The sequence below is a fragment of the Salmo trutta genome, chromosome 12 (genome assembly GCF_901001165.1).
Source record: "Salmo trutta chromosome 12, fSalTru1.1, whole genome shotgun sequence".
In the NCBI taxonomy this organism is placed as follows: Eukaryota; Metazoa; Chordata; class Actinopteri; order Salmoniformes; family Salmonidae; genus Salmo; species Salmo trutta.
The window spans coordinates 31,176,505-31,195,078 of record NC_042968.1 but is presented as its reverse complement, the minus strand read 5'-3'; the positions used below and the strand labels follow the sequence as shown (position 1 = coordinate 31,195,078).

General features: G+C 44.6%; 1 protein-coding gene across 2 annotated transcripts; it reads right to left on the bottom strand.

Moving 5' to 3' along the window:
• Positions 1-1,001: 1,001 nt before the first annotated feature.
• LOC115203336 (hepatocyte nuclear factor 6-like) lies at positions 1,002-7,872 on the bottom strand. 2 transcript variants are annotated; one of them, XM_029767949.1, is made up of 2 exons: positions 6,202-7,872; positions 1,002-2,568 (listed from the first exon to the last, which is right to left on the bottom strand). In XM_029767949.1, the coding sequence occupies exons 1-2, from the start codon at positions 7,340-7,342 to the stop codon at positions 2,204-2,206; spliced, it is 1,506 nt and encodes a 501-aa protein (XP_029623809.1). In that variant the 5' UTR covers positions 7,343-7,872; the 3' UTR covers positions 1,002-2,203. The 2 variants fall into 2 exon arrangements, with proteins under 2 accessions (XP_029623809.1, XP_029623810.1); XM_029767950.1 differs by having other exon boundaries at positions 6,217-7,872.
• Positions 7,873-18,574: the final 10,702 nt, after the last annotated feature.

Below are 18,574 nucleotides of genomic sequence, written 5' to 3'. Positions count from 1 at the left end.
TGACTCATACTTTGGGAAGGCAAGCCACTGTAGTGCTTTCTTCCTGGTGCTGACATGCATAGCATCCATCCATACCCACTGAGATGGGGGGAGAGGAGGAGAGGAGAGCCGGAATGATGGAGTAGAGAAATGGAGGTAGAGGAGAGATACTGGGTGAGGAGGAGAGGAGGAGAAATGGTAGTGGTGTAAAGTGCTTAAGTAAAAATTCTTTAAAGTACTACTTAAGTCGTTTTTTGGGGTATCTGTACTTTACCTTACTATTTATATTTTTGACAACTTTTACTTTTACTTCAATACATTCCTAAAGAAAATAATGTACTTTTTACTCCATACATCTTCCCTGACACCCACAAGTACTCATACATTTTGAATGCTTATCAGGACAGGAAAATGGTTCAATTCACACACTTATAATGAGAATATCCCCGGTCATCCCTACTCCCTCTGATTTAGTGGACGCATAAAACACACCTGCTTCGTTTGTAAATGATGTCTGAGTGTTGCAGTGTGCCCCTGGCTATCTGTAAATAAAAAAGAAAAGAAAATGATGCCGTCCGGTTTGCTTAATATAAGGAATTTGAAATGATTTCTACTTTCACTTTTACTTTTGAAACTTGTGTATATTTTAGCAATTACATTTACTTTTGATACTTAAGTATATTTTTAGACTTTTACTCAAGTAGTATTTTACTGGGTGACTTTCATTTTTATTCAAGTCCTTTTCTATTAATAATGTATCTTTGGGTACTTTTCCACCACTGAGAGATGGAGAGAGAGGAAGATAGGAGAGATGGAGGGATAGGAGGAGAGGAGAGATGGAGAGAGAGGAAGATAGGAGAGATGGAGGGATAGGAGGAGAGGAGAGATGGAGAGAGAGGAAGATAGGAGAGATGGAGGGATAGGAGGAGAGGAGAGATGGAGAGAGAGGAAGATAGGAGAGATGGAGGGATAGGAGGAGAGGAGAGATGGAGAGAGAGGAAGATAGGAGAGATGGAGGGATAGGAGGAGAGGAGAGATGGAGAGAGAGGAAGATAGGAGAGATGGAGGGATAGGAGGAGAGGAGAGTGTTAACAGTCACACTCAGGTCTTTAAAAATACTCTTTACAACATCAGCTACAAAATATAAGACATTATTCTTTGGTTGTACTTCTTGCTGTGATTCTGTCAAAGTGATTTGGTATTATAACTGCATACAGTCAAGGCTACCTGCCCTGGAGTGGAGAAAGCTTTGGTTTTCATTTTTACTGTTTCAACAGTACAGGAAGAAAGCACTACGGAATGGGTCAGGGGTTCTGGGTCATGGTTAGCAGCTCCTACTGGGGCGATTTCCCCCCTCCCCTGTCTGCTCTTCCAGTGAAGGAGGTAGAAGTCGCCCCTAATCATTGATCCCGGGTCAGAAACAATATTTATTTCATCCTTCTAATGGTTACTGATAGGATTGGGGGCAAGGTAATCTGAACCTAGATCAGTGTATGGCAGCTTCTACCTGGAGTGTCTGGGGTTTACTGATGGACAGAAAACTGTGACCAATCAAATGTCTGTTTGTCCTGACGGACAGAAATTCTGACCAATCCAAACGGCTGCTGAACATTCCAGTGGCTCCTGTAAGATTCCTCCTCAAAGCTGATTGACCCGTCCCACAGGATCTCCGTCCACTGGTCAGAACCCACACAGCTGATAGGCTGATTAAACGTCCATCCAGAGGCCCTCCCTCAAACCGACCAGTCAGATCAAAGATAAGGACAGTGGGCAGGAGGTATTAAAGCTGTGAGATCAGTGATTGGGTAGAATGCCAGAACAGAGTTTTTAAAGCAGGTCAAAACAAGTCTTTGGTTTGTTTTTTCTTTGGACACTATAAATAGCAGTCTTATAGTACAGTCTTTAAGGTCAAAACGCTGTTTATAGGTATTTTCCTTGGTTTCTCCTGGTTTCTACATTGTAAAGCTTTTCCACCGAGGTTGAGTCTGTCAGTCTGTCTCCCCATACACAGTAAAACATCTTGACTGCTTCAAACTAGAAAAAATCAAGTCTCCACGCTAACTAAAAACTTCTAACACCATATCTAATATAAAATGTAGTCAACTCAACACTTGATTACCTGAGATGACATAATTCAAAATTCTAAGTCAGCGTGGCAACTTATTTTTTCCAAGTTAAATCAACTCAAAACTCTGCCCGCTCTCCCCCCTCCAGTCCCTCCTCCTCAGGCTTTGCTGCAGGTGGAGACGGAGGAATTAGCGGAGTGGGAGGAGCCTCCGTTGTCGTCGAGCCACTTGTCGAGGCTGCGTCGGCGTGCGTTCATGAAGAAATTTGAGACGGTGGTCAGCTCCAGGCCCAGCTGCTGGCTGATGGTGATCTGAAGCTCCTTGGACGGACGCTTGTTCTCCTTGAAGATGGCGTGGAGGGTCCTTCTCTGGACGTCGGTAAACACCAGCCGAGGCTTCTTGGAGTGGCCACCATTACCGCTGTGGTTGCTGCCACGGTGGTTTCCGCCGCTGCTGCCACCGCTGCCGCCACGGTCACCACCAACTTTACAGTGGCCATGGTCCTGCTCCTTGCGCTTACACGCTAAGGGAGGGGTAGAGGGGTGGGGAGAGAAATGTTATAACAAACTACATCATAACAACATTAACACAGTATACAACACTGTATAAGAACAATAGGCTACAGCACACAATCATCTATACCGTGGAATATAACACACACACGGGTAGCCTCATAATAACCTACACCGGAGCTCACAGCTGAAAACAATTGCCGCTGACCGTGGTGCTGAAGCACACGGTAAGTAGGCCTCTCTCTGCATATCGAGACTTTACCGATAGAGGGGGGTAGTGAGCTGTCAAACAGCTGTAGCAGCGCTGAATTCGACCAAAAGCCATTCATTCTACTTAGCTGGAGGACATCGGCTTGACAATCACTGTCCCAGGTAGATTATTTAATATAGTTCTTAGACCAAGGGTATTTCACTACCATCTTACAAATGTATGTTAAACAAGCAAGATGGATCTGCATGCCAGGTGCGTGTTGTTGATGTGTGATATTCGAGTCTATGAAATGAACTAATCACAGAAAGGTCTGTGTGTGTTCTGTCAAAGCAGCAGTAGTAGTCTAGTTAGGTAGAGACACACCTAGATAACCATTAACAGAGACCTACCGCGCCGTGTGGAGCTGAGTTGGCATCCTATCTGCTGTGTGTGTGTGTGTGTGTGTGTGTGTGTGTGTGTGTGTGTGTGTGTGTGTGTGTGTGTGTGTGTGTGTGTGTGTGTGTGTGTGTGTGTGTGTGTGTGTGTGGAGCTCTATCCTATCTGCTGCGCTATAAATCAACGTGCTGAAGGCCACAGTGACACCCCAGCAGCCACCGCACGGAGCAGACAGACAGGTAGTCGGACAGGTTGGGAGCTTTCCCAGGCTCGTTATCACCCTGGTCACACACACACACACACACACACACACACACACACACACACACACAGCTCTGCCCGTCTGACAATCATTAAGCAGATAACTCCACACTGAGGTAGCCTAGCAATGGCGTGACTACACACACTCGTGTACCTGCAGCAGCAGGTATATGAGTAGCTTCTTTTCCGAATCCAAGAGCCGATTCACTCAGTTTGGCAAGTTTTTTAATTAGGCCTATTCCAAATATGTTCAATAACATGTTATTTTGGGGCGGCAGGTAGCCTAGTAGCCGAGCGTTGGCAGGTAGCCGAGCGTTGGACTACTAACCGAAAGGTTACAAGATCGAATCCCCGAGCTGACAAGGTCAAAATTTGTCGTTCTGCCCCTGAACAAGGTAGTTAACCCAATGTTCCTAGGCCGTCGTTGAAAATAAGAATTTGTTCTTAACTGACTTGCCTAGTTAAATATAGGTACAATTAAAATTCTAAAGCATAAACTTCCCAAACAGGAATATAAAAGGCCTAAAGTTGAACTAATTTCTAACGAACAAAATGATAATGTCAGAATCAATGCTTCAGATAAATTATCGACAGGTGCAATATCAGGCCTTCACTTTAACAAAACACATTTTTCTGTATTTGCATCAAAATTAATATAGGCCTGGTTAATTGATGAGTGTGAGAGGGAGTGTATAGGTCTAGAATTTACAAGTAGCTTTTAGGGAATTATTTTGGGAATTTAGGGAACTATACACGCAACTTCTCAACAACATCCTTACCAAAAGCAGAGGACCACAACGGAAATGCATTTTTGCTGCATTATCCTCAATTATTTTAAACCCACTTCACATGTAATACGTTGCATTTCCAATTCGTGAAAAAAAATCTATCAATTTAAGATGAAATAGGTTAATGATATGAGTAGGCCTAGTCTACCGGCTGGCATAGGCCTCGGCGACATGAGAAAACCGCCAGGCATACATGATGTAACATGGGGAAATGGAATAAGCCAAATTTCAATAATCAATATCAATCTTCTATTTTAGTTCTTAGTAGGCCGATCACACACACATTTCACCCGAGAACCGATCGATATATGTTCGTGTACGGGCTTCCTTTTCCTGTTTACAGACATTCTACATTTCCAGAATGTGAAACGCTATTAATATTAGGCGAGGTATTTCACAATGAAGCCTTTATGATTCAGTTCGAAGTTATATAAAGTAATATATATACTTTCATTAGGGAGAAATAAAATATATATGCGCATGGATGCCATAGCTATATATTATGGTTGAGGTTTTATGGGAGTGAAATTAGGCTCAAATAAAATGAAGAGGGAGACACCGCCAAAATAATCTCCCCATTCAAAACGTCAACACAATAAGACTAATGAAAAATATGATATTTTACTTTTCACTTGTATAAACGCATGGCAGGCCTAAATAGAACAGCACAGGCGTACTGCCTAACATTCATGAATTCACTGAAAACAATTCCGGAAAATGTATATATGTTTCTGTCCTGAGTGACAGTGTTTCCGTTAGCCCACGAGATGGAAGGGAGTATTGGTTCTCATTCTAATGGATCAATACAAATGTTTTTGGCGTGCGTCATCAGACTTAATAAGTAATACCCTGATTTTGAATCACCTGCATCGAAAGATCAAGAGTTGCGTTTGCACTGCAACATGTTTATTCGTCTATTTAAGTCAAAAAACAATAACATGTAAAATGATATGGTATATATGGTTTGCTATGCAAGACTGTTGATTACACACACAAACACACAGATACACACAAACAGATAGACACACACACGCTGCAAATAATCAATGGCGATTTAACACACTTTCAGCAGCGTACCGCCTCACACTTTTCACAAGCCAAAAACCCATCCGCCTCAGCGCGTCATTGATTAGACTTAAAGCAATTCCTTTGTATGCTGGCGACTGCGTGGCTCCGTGTGTGTGTCCGCTAGAACGGTTCAGGCGGATTGACTCGGGTCCTCGGGGACAAATTAATAGAGCGCTATCTATCAGTTAATTACCACAAACCCAGAGGCAGCCCCGCGTCACGCCTCCTAACGAGTTTAGCTCCAAGACAAAAACACACACTCACTGAAACACAAGAAGTGCGTCAACGCAGCCAAAGACACAGCTTCCATAAGCTTTCCTCAAGATTTAAAATAATCGTCATTTTGATCCTGGAAAATATCGTATTATCTTCTATTATATTCTATTATTATTCTGTTATACTATTTCCCGCAGATGTTCCATCCCTCAGCCCCGAAATGCACAGCTTGAGGATGTTGCTACATGTGCTGGCAGCAAATTAATATTTTCATGACGTAAAACAATTTTTTAGAACTTGATTCTTATTCTCCCGCGCGTGGACTCTTTTTACATGGACTCACGTGGAAGCTGATGAGTTGGGCAAAATAAGCTCATTCTGGTCCCAGATCACCTTACCACCACACACACACACACACACACACACACACACACACACACACACACACACACACACACACACACACACACACACCCTTATCTTATAGAATGGAAAAAGCCAAGAGACAGAGATTACAACAAAGACAATGATGAATTCAACTGCAGGGAATTCCAGAGGGAGGTTTCAGTTCTGTCATACCACTAGCTACTCCACTGTCAGATTCAAGACAGCTGCAGACAATAGGCCTACTGTTCCAATGACGAGAACCAAACAATCTTAAATACCCCCTATAGATGAAGAGTAAAGGGAGAGAGAAAGAGAAATAAAAAGGAAGTGGGTATTACCGAGGGTTCGCTCACCTGCGAGCCTGAGCGCGCTCATGCGTGTGAACTCAGGCTCCTGCAGCCACTTCCACATTCGGCGGAAGGTCTCCCGGCCGGACTTGAGCTTGGACCAGGGCTTGGGGTTCCGGAGCAGGTCTGACAATGTTCCCTGGGACCGACACAACACCCTCTGGGCGAAGATAGCCTGGGGGATGGAGTAACGCTTCAGCTCTGTGGTGATCCTCTGCGCTACTTCTTTGGTGTTTACTTCTTCCATTTGACCCGTCGAATTGCCGTCGGTACCGCCACCACCCCCAACACCCTGGACTTGAACCCCGGGCCCTGAGGCGTGGTTCTGGGTGTTGTTATCCCGGGGGTTCCCATGGCCCAGGACGTGCCCCGAGGCTCCGAGGTGGGCATGGGGGTGGTGGTGATGGAGGCCGTTTATATGGAGCATGTTCCCCGAGGAGGTGAGGTGCTGGTCGGCATGCCTGGCCAGCATGGTGGGGTGATGAGCCTCGAACCCACCGGGAGTCAACTGCATCTTCTCCCCCGGCATGGAGGCTGAGACCCCAGGGTGGGCATAGGGAGGCAGGCCGGCCTGGGAGCTGTGTAGGCCGGCCAGGCCAGAGCCAGACAGTGGGGAGAGGCTCTGTCCCATCCCAGGGGCGTCTTTGTGGTGGTATGGGGAGTAGAGGTTGTTGATCGGCGCCAGCCCCCTCTCGTCCCTCATAAACGTAAAGCTGCCGGTGACATTACCAGGGAGTCGCTGATGATGATTATGAGGATGATGAGGATGGTGGTGTGGATGATGATGATGATGGTGATGATGAGAGAACTTGTCTGCTACAGTGGAGATGGGGGGTAGGGGAGGCTGGAGAGGTGTGAGGGTGGTGTAGGTGCTTGCGCTCATTCCAGAGGGGGTCTCGCACATACTCATGGTGGGGTGCAGGTGATGACCGGGGTGTCCAGTGTTGTGTCCGTGATGGGAGTGGTATTCTCCCCCGTCTAGCAGGCTCGTCATGCCCATGGAGCGGTGCGCCAGCCCTCGGCCCCCACCCGGGCGGGGGTGTGGGCTGTGGCCAACTAGCAGCTCTCCTGGACCCGCCACAGACTCATGGCTCAGGTCGCCGAGGCTCTCCATGGACAGTTGCGCGTTCATAATGCTTGGCGACCATCTATGTGACCTGGGAGAGGGATGGATGTCCACAGAACAGTCCAGAGTCCTCAGGGCGGGAAAGTTCCCTCCCAGTCTGTTGGTTTGTTGTGGTGGTTTGTTCTCCTGAATCCTGGTTGATGGACGTGTTTGTATCCTGTTTATGGCTGGTGTTTTCTTCCTCTTGTCTTTGTTGATTATTTTCTTTCCTGCGATTATATATTTTTCTTTCCCTTTAGACTCGTTTTATTGATACTACATTTTATTTTCTGCTTCCTCTCGGTTGTGTCTCGAGCCCCCCCGCCTGTCCTTGCGCTCCGGTCGGGTCCTGCGCCATCTCTCTCTCCGTGGCTTTTCTCATGCTGCTCGGTTTCTCCACACCTCTGTTTCACCGCTGCCGATCCCGAACATACACACATGCGCACGGGCGACCTTCCATCCCCTCCCACCACACACACACACACACACACACTGCTCTGACGTCAGTTATTAAGGAAGTTACAACAGAGGTATTACGATACCTGCTGGTTATAAACCCCTCATCCCTCTCACACACCCACTGGAATAAAATTATTACATCACAAATGAATGAATATTATTTACTAGGTTATAATTTACACGTTCAATGGAGCCTATTGAGCCTATTGTATTTAATCACAAATAAAACCTATTGATCCAATATTGTTCTGGAGCCTCCTTAACATGTCATGCAGAACAAATGAAGTGAACTTCCGGGTTCATTCTCCGCTCGTCAATGAGGTGCGTGCGCGTGTGCGTGTGTGATTAGACCACGACAGTGTGCATGCAGTATTCAAAACCTTATATTCACACACGTGTCCTTCATAATCACCACCTATCTTGAACCAAATGTCATCATGCTGTTTCTCTATTTTTATATAATAAAGCACAAATGGTATCCCTACAAAGTCCCCTAATAGAGGATTATTGTAGCAATCTTTCAACTCCAATCCGAATGAAAACTATTCCATATGTCGGTTTGAAGTAACAAACGAAGCTGTACTTCTCTCTCTTTAGAAATAAAAGATGAACAGATGTGTCTATTGTTAAACCATTAAGATGAACGAACCGGCCGGCCGTGCATGGGAGTGTGTGGGTGTGTGTAGGCTAAGTGTGTCCACGCGTGCCCCCATCGATACGCGGAGTGTGTGTCTGTGTGTGTGTGTGAACTTGATCACAGTGAAGAAAAGTATTAATTCATGAATAGGCCTATGATTACATCAACATTACATCTCTCATGATAATAATACATACTAATGTTAGTAATTAATTGAGAAACAATTTAATGACAAATATTGAATGACAAATATGTTTTATGTTTTATTGCGTCATTTTATTTCCTTCACACATTGAGTAGGCCTCATTACAATACAATTTCAATACAATTTCAAACATTGTAAGTTTCCTAAATTGGCTACACAATGGATGAACTTCAAATGACTTGTGTGTGTTGGGAGGGGGGTGTGGGGGTCCAGGCGTCCTTTTCACGCGGTCAGGCAGGCGACAGCTTGCTGCGGCCAGTGGCCAGCCCGGGCCACATGTCAAAGGTGACGCGTCAAGACTCCTAATGTTAACAGCTGCTCGTGCAGATTAACTTTACACACACACACACACACACACACACACACACACACACACACACACACACACACACACACACACACACACACACACACACACACACACACACCGCCGCGGCATCTGTCAGGGTCAAGAACAACAGGACACCGTTCAGTTGAACAAGTTAAAGAAGAGAAACGTAAAAGTTAAATGGTCTCTAATAGGAAGTCAACGTCAGTGGCGTGTGGGGACTTGACGTTTGCCCAGAAACAAAGACACTTAATGAACACCGAGATGCTTTCCAACGGTATGGACATAATAAAGGACTGGGCAGAGATTCGACATAGGGCTATTGATAACTTACAAACAAAGCTTACAGCCTAGGCCTAATAACAAAATAGATAACGTCAACAAAGTAAATTAAATTTGTTAACATTTAAAAAGTTACAAAAAGTTAAAATTAAATATGTTATCAATTTGCTAAATTAATTGACATACCATTCGTGAGGCAAATAATAATCACTCATCACGAATAACAGATTGCTCCTATCAGACAAACAGACAAAAATATTAGAGCCTATATCAGGCCAAATAAGAAGCGAAAGATTCACGTTTCAGCAGCCACATCTGCACACATTCTCATGCTGATCGATATTTTTCCTTCCAGCAACGCGCAAAAGGGCGGTGTGCGCGTGTATGTGCTTGAGTGTCATTGTGTTGAGGCCTATTCACGGGTCAAAGCCGCTGTGTGTTTGTCGTGTCCCCGTAGAGAATGGTCTGTGGTTGTTGTAGCAAGTATTTGATGAATGTAGAAAGAGAGAGAGAGAAATATATATATATATATAACGTATTCACATAAACACTGGTATTGATAAAACGTGTGTCAACTAACTAAGAAGTCAACTGACATAACAAAACCTTTAAAATGTACCAACCAAGATAAGCTGAAAAGAAAACTCCATCCGTCACCGTAACTGCAGGAACATACAGTAGATAGACTATGACATGTCTGGCCGTTTTAATTATGGCCATGTAGCTTACACATGACTATCCCGCAACAACGTCGTTGAAAACATATTGTCATATTTGAAACGATAGGCCTATACCACAGATCTGCAGCAGCCACCTCCACAATAGCATGTATCGTAATATTCAATAGAACATCACGATGCTCTTGGCTTGGTTACCAGGTAGTTGAATAGTCAGAAGCAGAATATTTATGTAGATAAAGTAAAAACATGGCTCTGGTCAGAAGGTAAAAGTCAGTCAGGTAAGTTAACCCAGAGCACCAGCATTATTAGAGCAAAGCGGAAACACCCTCACGCATTGGGTCGGTCGGTCAGGCTGCACCGTGGAGACTGTCTGTATTAATGATTCATTATCCACAGACTGCTGTTGTATTCTGTTGACTCTGGATCATATTCACAGTCATATATATCCTTCAGTCGGCATTAGGTTATAGTGTTGGATCCAACAACCAATTATTAATAGAGTAGGCCTATGCCTCTCCTCTCTCTATGTGAATGCTAATGAGTATGCGTAACAGAATAGGATTATGGAGCAAAGGTTAGGCCTACTACAAATATCCTAAGCTGAATAGTGACTATTTGGTTGTAGCCTACAGGGCTTCCAACATTCCATGGTTTTACGGGGGCCGTTACTAAAGTGCAGCATAACATTATTATCGTTTATTTCATATGCTGTGGTTTATGGTGGAGACAGAGGCACATGGATCGATAATCTCAGCTCTACAGATAGTGACATACCACTACTGAGATGGGTTATTAACGCTCATAACGACACTATTAGAATTCCCAAACCAGATTTAGGCAAAAGCGACCGTCTAGACGCTATATTTCTAGACAAGACTAATATAATCGAAATCCATACTTACAGTAGCCTGAATTAAATTAAGCGTGGTCTATATGCCTGTACACATGATTATATGTAGGCCGGCACTATTAATATCTACCTTATTCTTATTGCTAAATATTGTGCATAGACTATACTAACCAATTCAATAATATTTGATTGCAGACCGAGGTTTTAAATTCGTATAGGATATTAATAGCCTAATACCAAACGTTTTATTGATTGCTAAAGGCTATATAGCAACTGAAAATAAAATGAGAATCTTAGGCGCTGTTTTTTAAATATTTGTATTTAGGGTAGTCTTACTTCCTCGAATAAAAAAACAGTTTACTATTCGTTTAATTTAAAGTTCAAATAGTTGAATGGTCAATCTGCAAACAGGTCTCGAATCAGCAACTAAATGGAGTAGGACTATGGCATTCTTCAGGAAACTTCTAGAACTCCCAAGAACGATTTCACTTTACTGACACTTTAAAAGGAATACATGTATTCTAATAAAAGCCCTTTCTTTAGGCCTACTGCTTGTAGGCTATGGAAAAATGAGCTATATGCCTATACCTTTATACTTTTACACCTAATTAGTTTTATAAAAAAACGAAAGCATTTAAAAGGATGCTCTTTCTGAGCAGTAGGCTACACACAACAGGACATTCGTCTGAGCGGCACGGTAACTAACAAACTTCACTTATTATAATTATTGGGATTTATGGTATTAAATATATAGCATTTGTAATAATTTATATCCCTGGCCAACTGGCATAAATCTGTAGTGTAATGCTATGCTGCAGTCGACTCCATTGTAAGAAATGCAGTGATTGACTTCGAACGAAAATACACTGTCCAAATTATTTTTCAATAGCCTATTGGTAATTAGGCCTACACTAAAACATATTCCCCTGTAGCCTATCACAAGGTAATAGTCTTAATTCTCCCCATGTCCTAGATTCTTATATCAATTAATATGCCTTTAAAGCATTAGAGCCTTACACAAGTTGTTAAAAGTTGTCTCTAAGTGGTTATAATGACCATACGTCATCTGATGGTTGCTGTAATGTTCGTACGGGCACATTAAACATATTTATTTGAGGAGCGAGAGCTGCAAATATTGAGAGAAGATTAGTGACGGCACTAGGGTCACTATCTGAAATGTTTGGATCTGATTGCTTGCATCTCCGTCCCTGTTGAAACGGCATTAGATTATTCCGCGTCATTTGGTTTTCGACATCATGGGAGATTCTCGTGTCTTCGCCTCGGAATGAATTGTCCTATAATATTCATAGCACATTGTGATAAAGCAGGCTAGGCCTAGGCTATAACGACTGATGTAGGGAACACATGTTTATGGATAGAGTGACATGCAGACCAGGCGTATATCCAACTGTCTCAACGTCTGAATATTGTTCAACCAAAACAACTTTGTTAAGAATCACAGACAGGTTGTCTTAACAATGTCCTGGTTGGTGTGGTGAGAATCATTATCATCATCATCACCATCATCATCTTATCCACGACAAAACACTGATTAGGTTGTCTCGCTGGCAACACATTTTTCTGCAAAACCAAATTATAACATTGTAATATATATTATATTTCAATGAAATAGAAAAAACCCAGAAAGAATAGAAAAAATATGGAGCAGGGTGGTTTACCTAGAGGGTATGTTATGTTCATCGAGAGATGACCGAGACGTTTCATAAGGTGGTAGGCCAATATTTCTCAATCTGAAATTGTTTCGAATCATTCAGTTGGTATAGCCTACTATATTATTGCATTAATGTCTGGCAAAACAAAATAGTTTAGGAAAAAGGGTTTTGGGGTAGATTTATTTGTCATTTTCAGGGAGCACTGAATATACCCAGGATAAATGGAACTATACAATGCAGCAGGAACAACAAAAACACACAATTTGACGTTTGGAGACGAGCAACTTCGAAATTTGACATTTGGAGAATGTGGACGAACGTCTAATTCTGCAGTGAGACTGTGATAGCTTGTTGCAGCACCAGAGACCTTTTGTCAATAAACGTATTTAAAAATAAATATTATTTCGTGTAAAAGTTGGCTTTTGCAATGGTCTCCTAAAACCCCAGTCAACAGACTACATTTACATTACAAAAAATGAAGAAGATAGTTGTATAATTTTTGGTAAGCAGTAAAGTGCACGTGTGTGTAAGGGTAGGGCCAAAGGTACTGAGCAGAACATCTGCAATGTGTGCTCGCCTGTTGCGATGACAACTACAGTTACTACAGTTACTACAGTTAAAATATCAATTTATATAAATCTAGTTTACATTTGTAACACAATCCTTCATATTAATATCGGGTTAAAATGTGTTGTCATTGAAGGCTAATGCAACTAGCTCTTTTAACCCTGAATGTGAGTTATCAACTGGTGGATGAGTGCCAATCCAAACAATAAACTGCTAATAATATGATAATGAAATAGGTCTGAACAGACTATGACTAAACAATGTCTGACACACACACACACACACACACACACACACACACACACACACACACACACACACACACACACACACACACACACACACACACACACACACACACACACACACACACACACACACACACACACACACCCCTGGCTGTCATCTCCTACCACAACATGAATCTGATGCCCTCATGCATCTTTCACGAGCCTCCCAGTTTACACACATTTTCCTGTCAAACTCCCCAGATACACACCACATCAGAACACACCCCAGATACACACCACATCAGAACACACCACATCAGAACACACCCCAGATACACACCACATCAACACACCCCAGATACACACCACATCAGAACACACCACATCTGAACACACCCCAGATACACACCACATCAGAACACACCACATCAGAACACACCCCAGATACACACCACATCAGAACACACCCCAGATACACACCACATCAGAACACACCCCAGATACACACCACATCAGAACACACCACAGATACACACCACATCAGAACACACCACATCTGAACACACCCCAGATACACACCACATCAGAACACACCCCAGATACACACCACATCAGAACACACCACATCTGAACACACCCCAGATACACACCACATCAGAACACACCACATCAGAACACACCCCAGATACACACCACATCAGAACACACCACATCAGAACACACCCCAGATACACACCCCATCAGAACACACCACATCAGAACACACCCCCAGATACACACCCCATCAGAACACACCACATCAGAACACACCACATCAGAACACACCCCAGATACACACCCCATCAGAACACACCACATCAGAACACACCCCAGATACACACCACATCTGAACACACCACAGTGTTGCAGCAGAACACAGAACACACCCCATCTGAACACACCACATCTGAACACACCCCAGATACACACCCCATCAGAACACACTCCATCTGAACACACCACAGCAGAACACACATAGACACACATCTTTCTCCATCATGGTCCAGTTCAGAAGGCTGCTACATACTAAGAAATGCAGACGGAATGCCATGAATAGCGGACATGATTCCTACATGTCAGAAAGGCATGTCTATTCTAGACAGTATATTTCTATAGCTGAACGTTCCACGCGGAGCCCAACTGAACATGACACACAGGTATGATGAACACTGTAGCTCCACATCGGTTTCATGGCTAGTCATTCAACAAGAGTTGGAGTGTCTCGCTCTCTCCCGTGTTGCGTCAGGCTCCGGTGCAGGCAGGTCAAGCTGCCCTCGTGCGTCCTGTAGAAACAGCCCAGGGCGTGCCTCCATTTCAATCTCAAACTCTCCGGTTCCTGGTCGGCGGAATAAAACCTGCCGTTTCCCTCTGCCTGTCAGTCCGTCCCGTGTGCTCCTCGTGCGGTTCTCTCCTGTCTCTGCCCGTGCTTTTAATGCTCCTCGCGCATTTGACTAGCAGCCCCGTTATGGATCGGCCCGGGCAGAGAGGGAATCAGTATGCAGTATGCAAATTACTTCAGTTTCAATCGAAAGGTTCGATCCGTGGTGGAGGGCACGTGGAAGTGGGGGTCGGTCAGCCCTCTGCACGTGAGCCTCATCTCAGCTGGACCCTGAAATATTTTATTTGAATGATCCGCAGTTTAAACAAAACATGGTTTATTATTGGTCACGTTAGAAATAGATTGAGAACCAAACATTTGCAACACAACGGTATTTAAAGAGAGATCTAGTGTATGTTGATCTGGATCCTTGTCATAATCGATATCCATGCTATTGTGCAGGACAAGGTTATGGTACATTCGTAGCCTATCAACAAATCTTCCTTATATAATTAACATTCAAACAATGAATGGGCATTTAGGCCCAGGCCTATAGGGGTTTTCTTATAAATATAACCAGTCTTAGAAAGCAATTGACCTTTGCTGAAATGGGCTCATACAATTCTAACGGATTTATAAAAGTAGAAGGCCTATAATCTATTGTGCAATTTCTAACATATCAGAGAATACAAAATCCTTCACATATTTTTTTAAATGAAGAAACATAAAAATTGTACAGAAACAACAGATAAATAAATTATAGATACAGTAGCCTATAATATACTGTGGGCCTATAAATCATATATTTTATATGAACACGTTTTGTTTTATTCTTGCTGTCTTGAAGAACATGATATATGTAACGCTGTTGATATCAATGTGTTTTAAAAGTGAGAAGCAGATATAGAGATTTTATTAGATCATGTTTCAAAACATCTGAATATCAGTCAGCTAATATGACAACAACCTAGTTGTAGTTGACTGACAGGAGAGGAAAATAGGAGAGAAGAGGGGAGAGAAGAAGGGAGAGAAGACAGAAGAGGGGAGAGAAGAAGGGAGAGAAGACAGAAGAGGGGAGAGAAGAAGGGAGAGAAGATAGAAGAGGGGGAGAGAAGCGGGGAGAGAAGACAGAAGAGGGTGAGAGAAGCGGAGAGAGAACACAGAAGAGGGGGAGAGAAGAAGGGAGAGATGACAGAAGAGGGGGAGAGAAGCGGGGAGAGAAGACAGAAGAGGGGGAGAGCAGAATAGAGAGAAGACAGAAGAGGGGGAGAGAAGAAGGGAAAGAAGACAGAAGAGGGGGAGAGAAGCGGGGAGAGAAGACAGAAGAGGGAGAGAGAAGCGGGGAGAGAAGACAGAAGAGGGGGAGAGAAGCGGGGAGAGAAGACAGAAGAGGGGGAGAGAAGCGGGGAGAGAAGACAGAAGAGGGGGAGAGAAGCGGGGAGAGAAGACAGAAGAGGGGGAGAGCAGAATAGAGAGAAGACAGAAGAGGGGGAGAGAAGAAGGGAAAGAAGACAGAAGAGGGGGAGAGCAGAGGGGACAAAAGAGGGGAGAGAAGACAGAAGAGGGGGAGAGAAGCGGGGAGAGAAGACAGAAGAGGGGGAGAGAAGAAGGGAGAGATGACAGAAGAGGGGGAGAGAAGCGGGGAGAGAAGACAGAAGAGGGGGAGAGCAGAATAGAGAGAAGACAGAAGAGGGGGAGAGAAGAAGGGAAAGAAGACAGAAGAGGGGGAGAGCAGAGGGGACAAAAGAGGGGAGAGAAGACAGAAGAGGGGGAGAGAAGAGGGGAGAGAAGACAGAAGAGAGGGAGAGAAGAGGAGGAGAGAAGAGGGGAGAGAAAACAGAAGAGAGGGAGAGAAGAGGAGGAGAGGAGAGAACAGAAGAGGAGGAGAGAAGAGGAGAGAAGAGAAGCAGAGAAGACAGAAGAGGGGGAGAGAAGAGAGGAGAGGTGAAGGTATGGTGGAGAACAGATGAAAGTAGAGAAGAGGAAAGGATAGAAGAGAAGGGTAGAGGAAAGGAAAGGAGGAGAAGAGAGGAGGATAGGAGAGAGAGAGAATAAGAGTTGAGTGTGTGTGTGTTGACTGGTAGGACTGGTGTATGGGACACATGGGACAGACCCCATCTGTCTGGGTTAGGGTTTGGCCAGCTGAGAGGGTGAGGGATCAGGGTTAGAGGTCGGGCTCAGGGGTTAGAGACCTCTGGACAAACCATTGGTGGAGGGCCCCTAATATTAACGGTCATATTCAATCAAAACAGCCAGGCGGTTTTCCTGGTCCAGTAATGATATCTGTAGGTGAACACGTTTTGCAACATGGGGCCGTCTGATTTGTATTATTCGATATGAGAGAGTGTGTTGTGCATGTACAGGTGTGGGTGTGTGTTTGTGTGTGTAGATAAAAGTGTGTGAGTGTGTGTGCCGATAAAGGGGGTCAGTGCGTGCAGGTAGGGGGAACAGGGATTAGGAGGGAGACGTTTTAGCGAGGACACCGCTAGTGTCTGTTAACAGGGGATTACAATGGTGCCATGACACCTATCTGCTTTTACAGGATTACCTGACACACACACACACACCCAATATCACACACACATGTTAATGTCTTAATACCTGGAGTGGCAGGTGTGTATGTGTGTTTGTATGTGTCGATTTAATATAATATGTGGAATGGTTCCATAAAGCCAGTGATTAGTAATTGCAACAGATAACACCCTCTTAATGTGCAGCCACGCTGTGGCCATTGCTGTCATAAATTACAGCTGTGTGTGTATGTGTGTGTGTAGAGGGGGTGGTGTAGGAAGCAGATCTGTATGTGCATTCTGAAGAGGTTCAACCATGTTTACATAGCGCACATGCACAAACACACACACACACACACACACACACACACACACACACACACACACACACACACACACACACACACACACACACACACACACACACACTCTTGAGTATGAAGTGGTAAATCTAATTCAGGTTATGTGTAGGGATGTTCCACTGGAGGGATGGACAGAGAGACATTGAGAGGGAAGAAGAGAGAGAGAGAGGGAGAGGCAGGGAGGAAGAGAGAGAGACAGAGGGAGGTAAGGAAATGGGGAAGAAGAGAGGGAGAGAGAGACTAAGTATTGGTCAGGATGAATAATAGAGGCTACAGTAATCACATCACAGAGAGGATAAGTGTCTGTCTCACTCCCAGAAAACAGACCCTCTTTCTCCCTACCCCTCCCTCCATCCCATCTATCCCTCCACCTCTAACCAACTCTCCCTCTCTCAGTCCCTCCTCCCTTTATCTCTCCCTCCACACTGGGAGGGATAAAGGGAGGAGGCAGTGTCATGCGACTCTAACATGCAGGAGGGGTGAAGTCAGGCGCAGGAGACTCAGGTACGTGGAAAAACACGTTTTAATAAACACAGTCCACGAGTGCCGTAAATACAAGGCAGGGTAAAAATCAAGCAACACGCAAGAACCCTAAACGGAGTCGGGACGCAGCCCAGCAAACCCGTGTGCCTCAAACCGAACGGCAGAGTAAAAACTCAAATACCCAACCTACAAAACAATGACACAAATAATCCCGCACACTCCCAAACCAAAACAGACAGACTAAATACCCCACCAATAACTAACTCAAAACAGGTGCTAACATAAAACAGACATCACCAAATGAAAATGAAAAGGAGATCGGTGGCAGCTAGTAGGCTGGCGACGACGACCGCCGAGCGCCGCCCGAACGGGGAGAGGCGCCACGTTCTGTAGACGTTGTGACAGTACCCCCCCATACGCGCGGCTCCCGCAGCGCGCCGATGCCGGCCTCGAGGACGGCCCGGAGGGCGAGGCGCAGGGCGATCCGGATGGAGGCTGTGGAACTCCCGCAACAGTGATGGATCCAAGATGTCCTCCACCGGTACCCAGCACCTCTCCTCCGGACCGTACCCCTCCCAGTCCACGAGGTACTGCAGGCCCCCTACCTGACGCCTGGAGTCCAAGATGGACCGAACT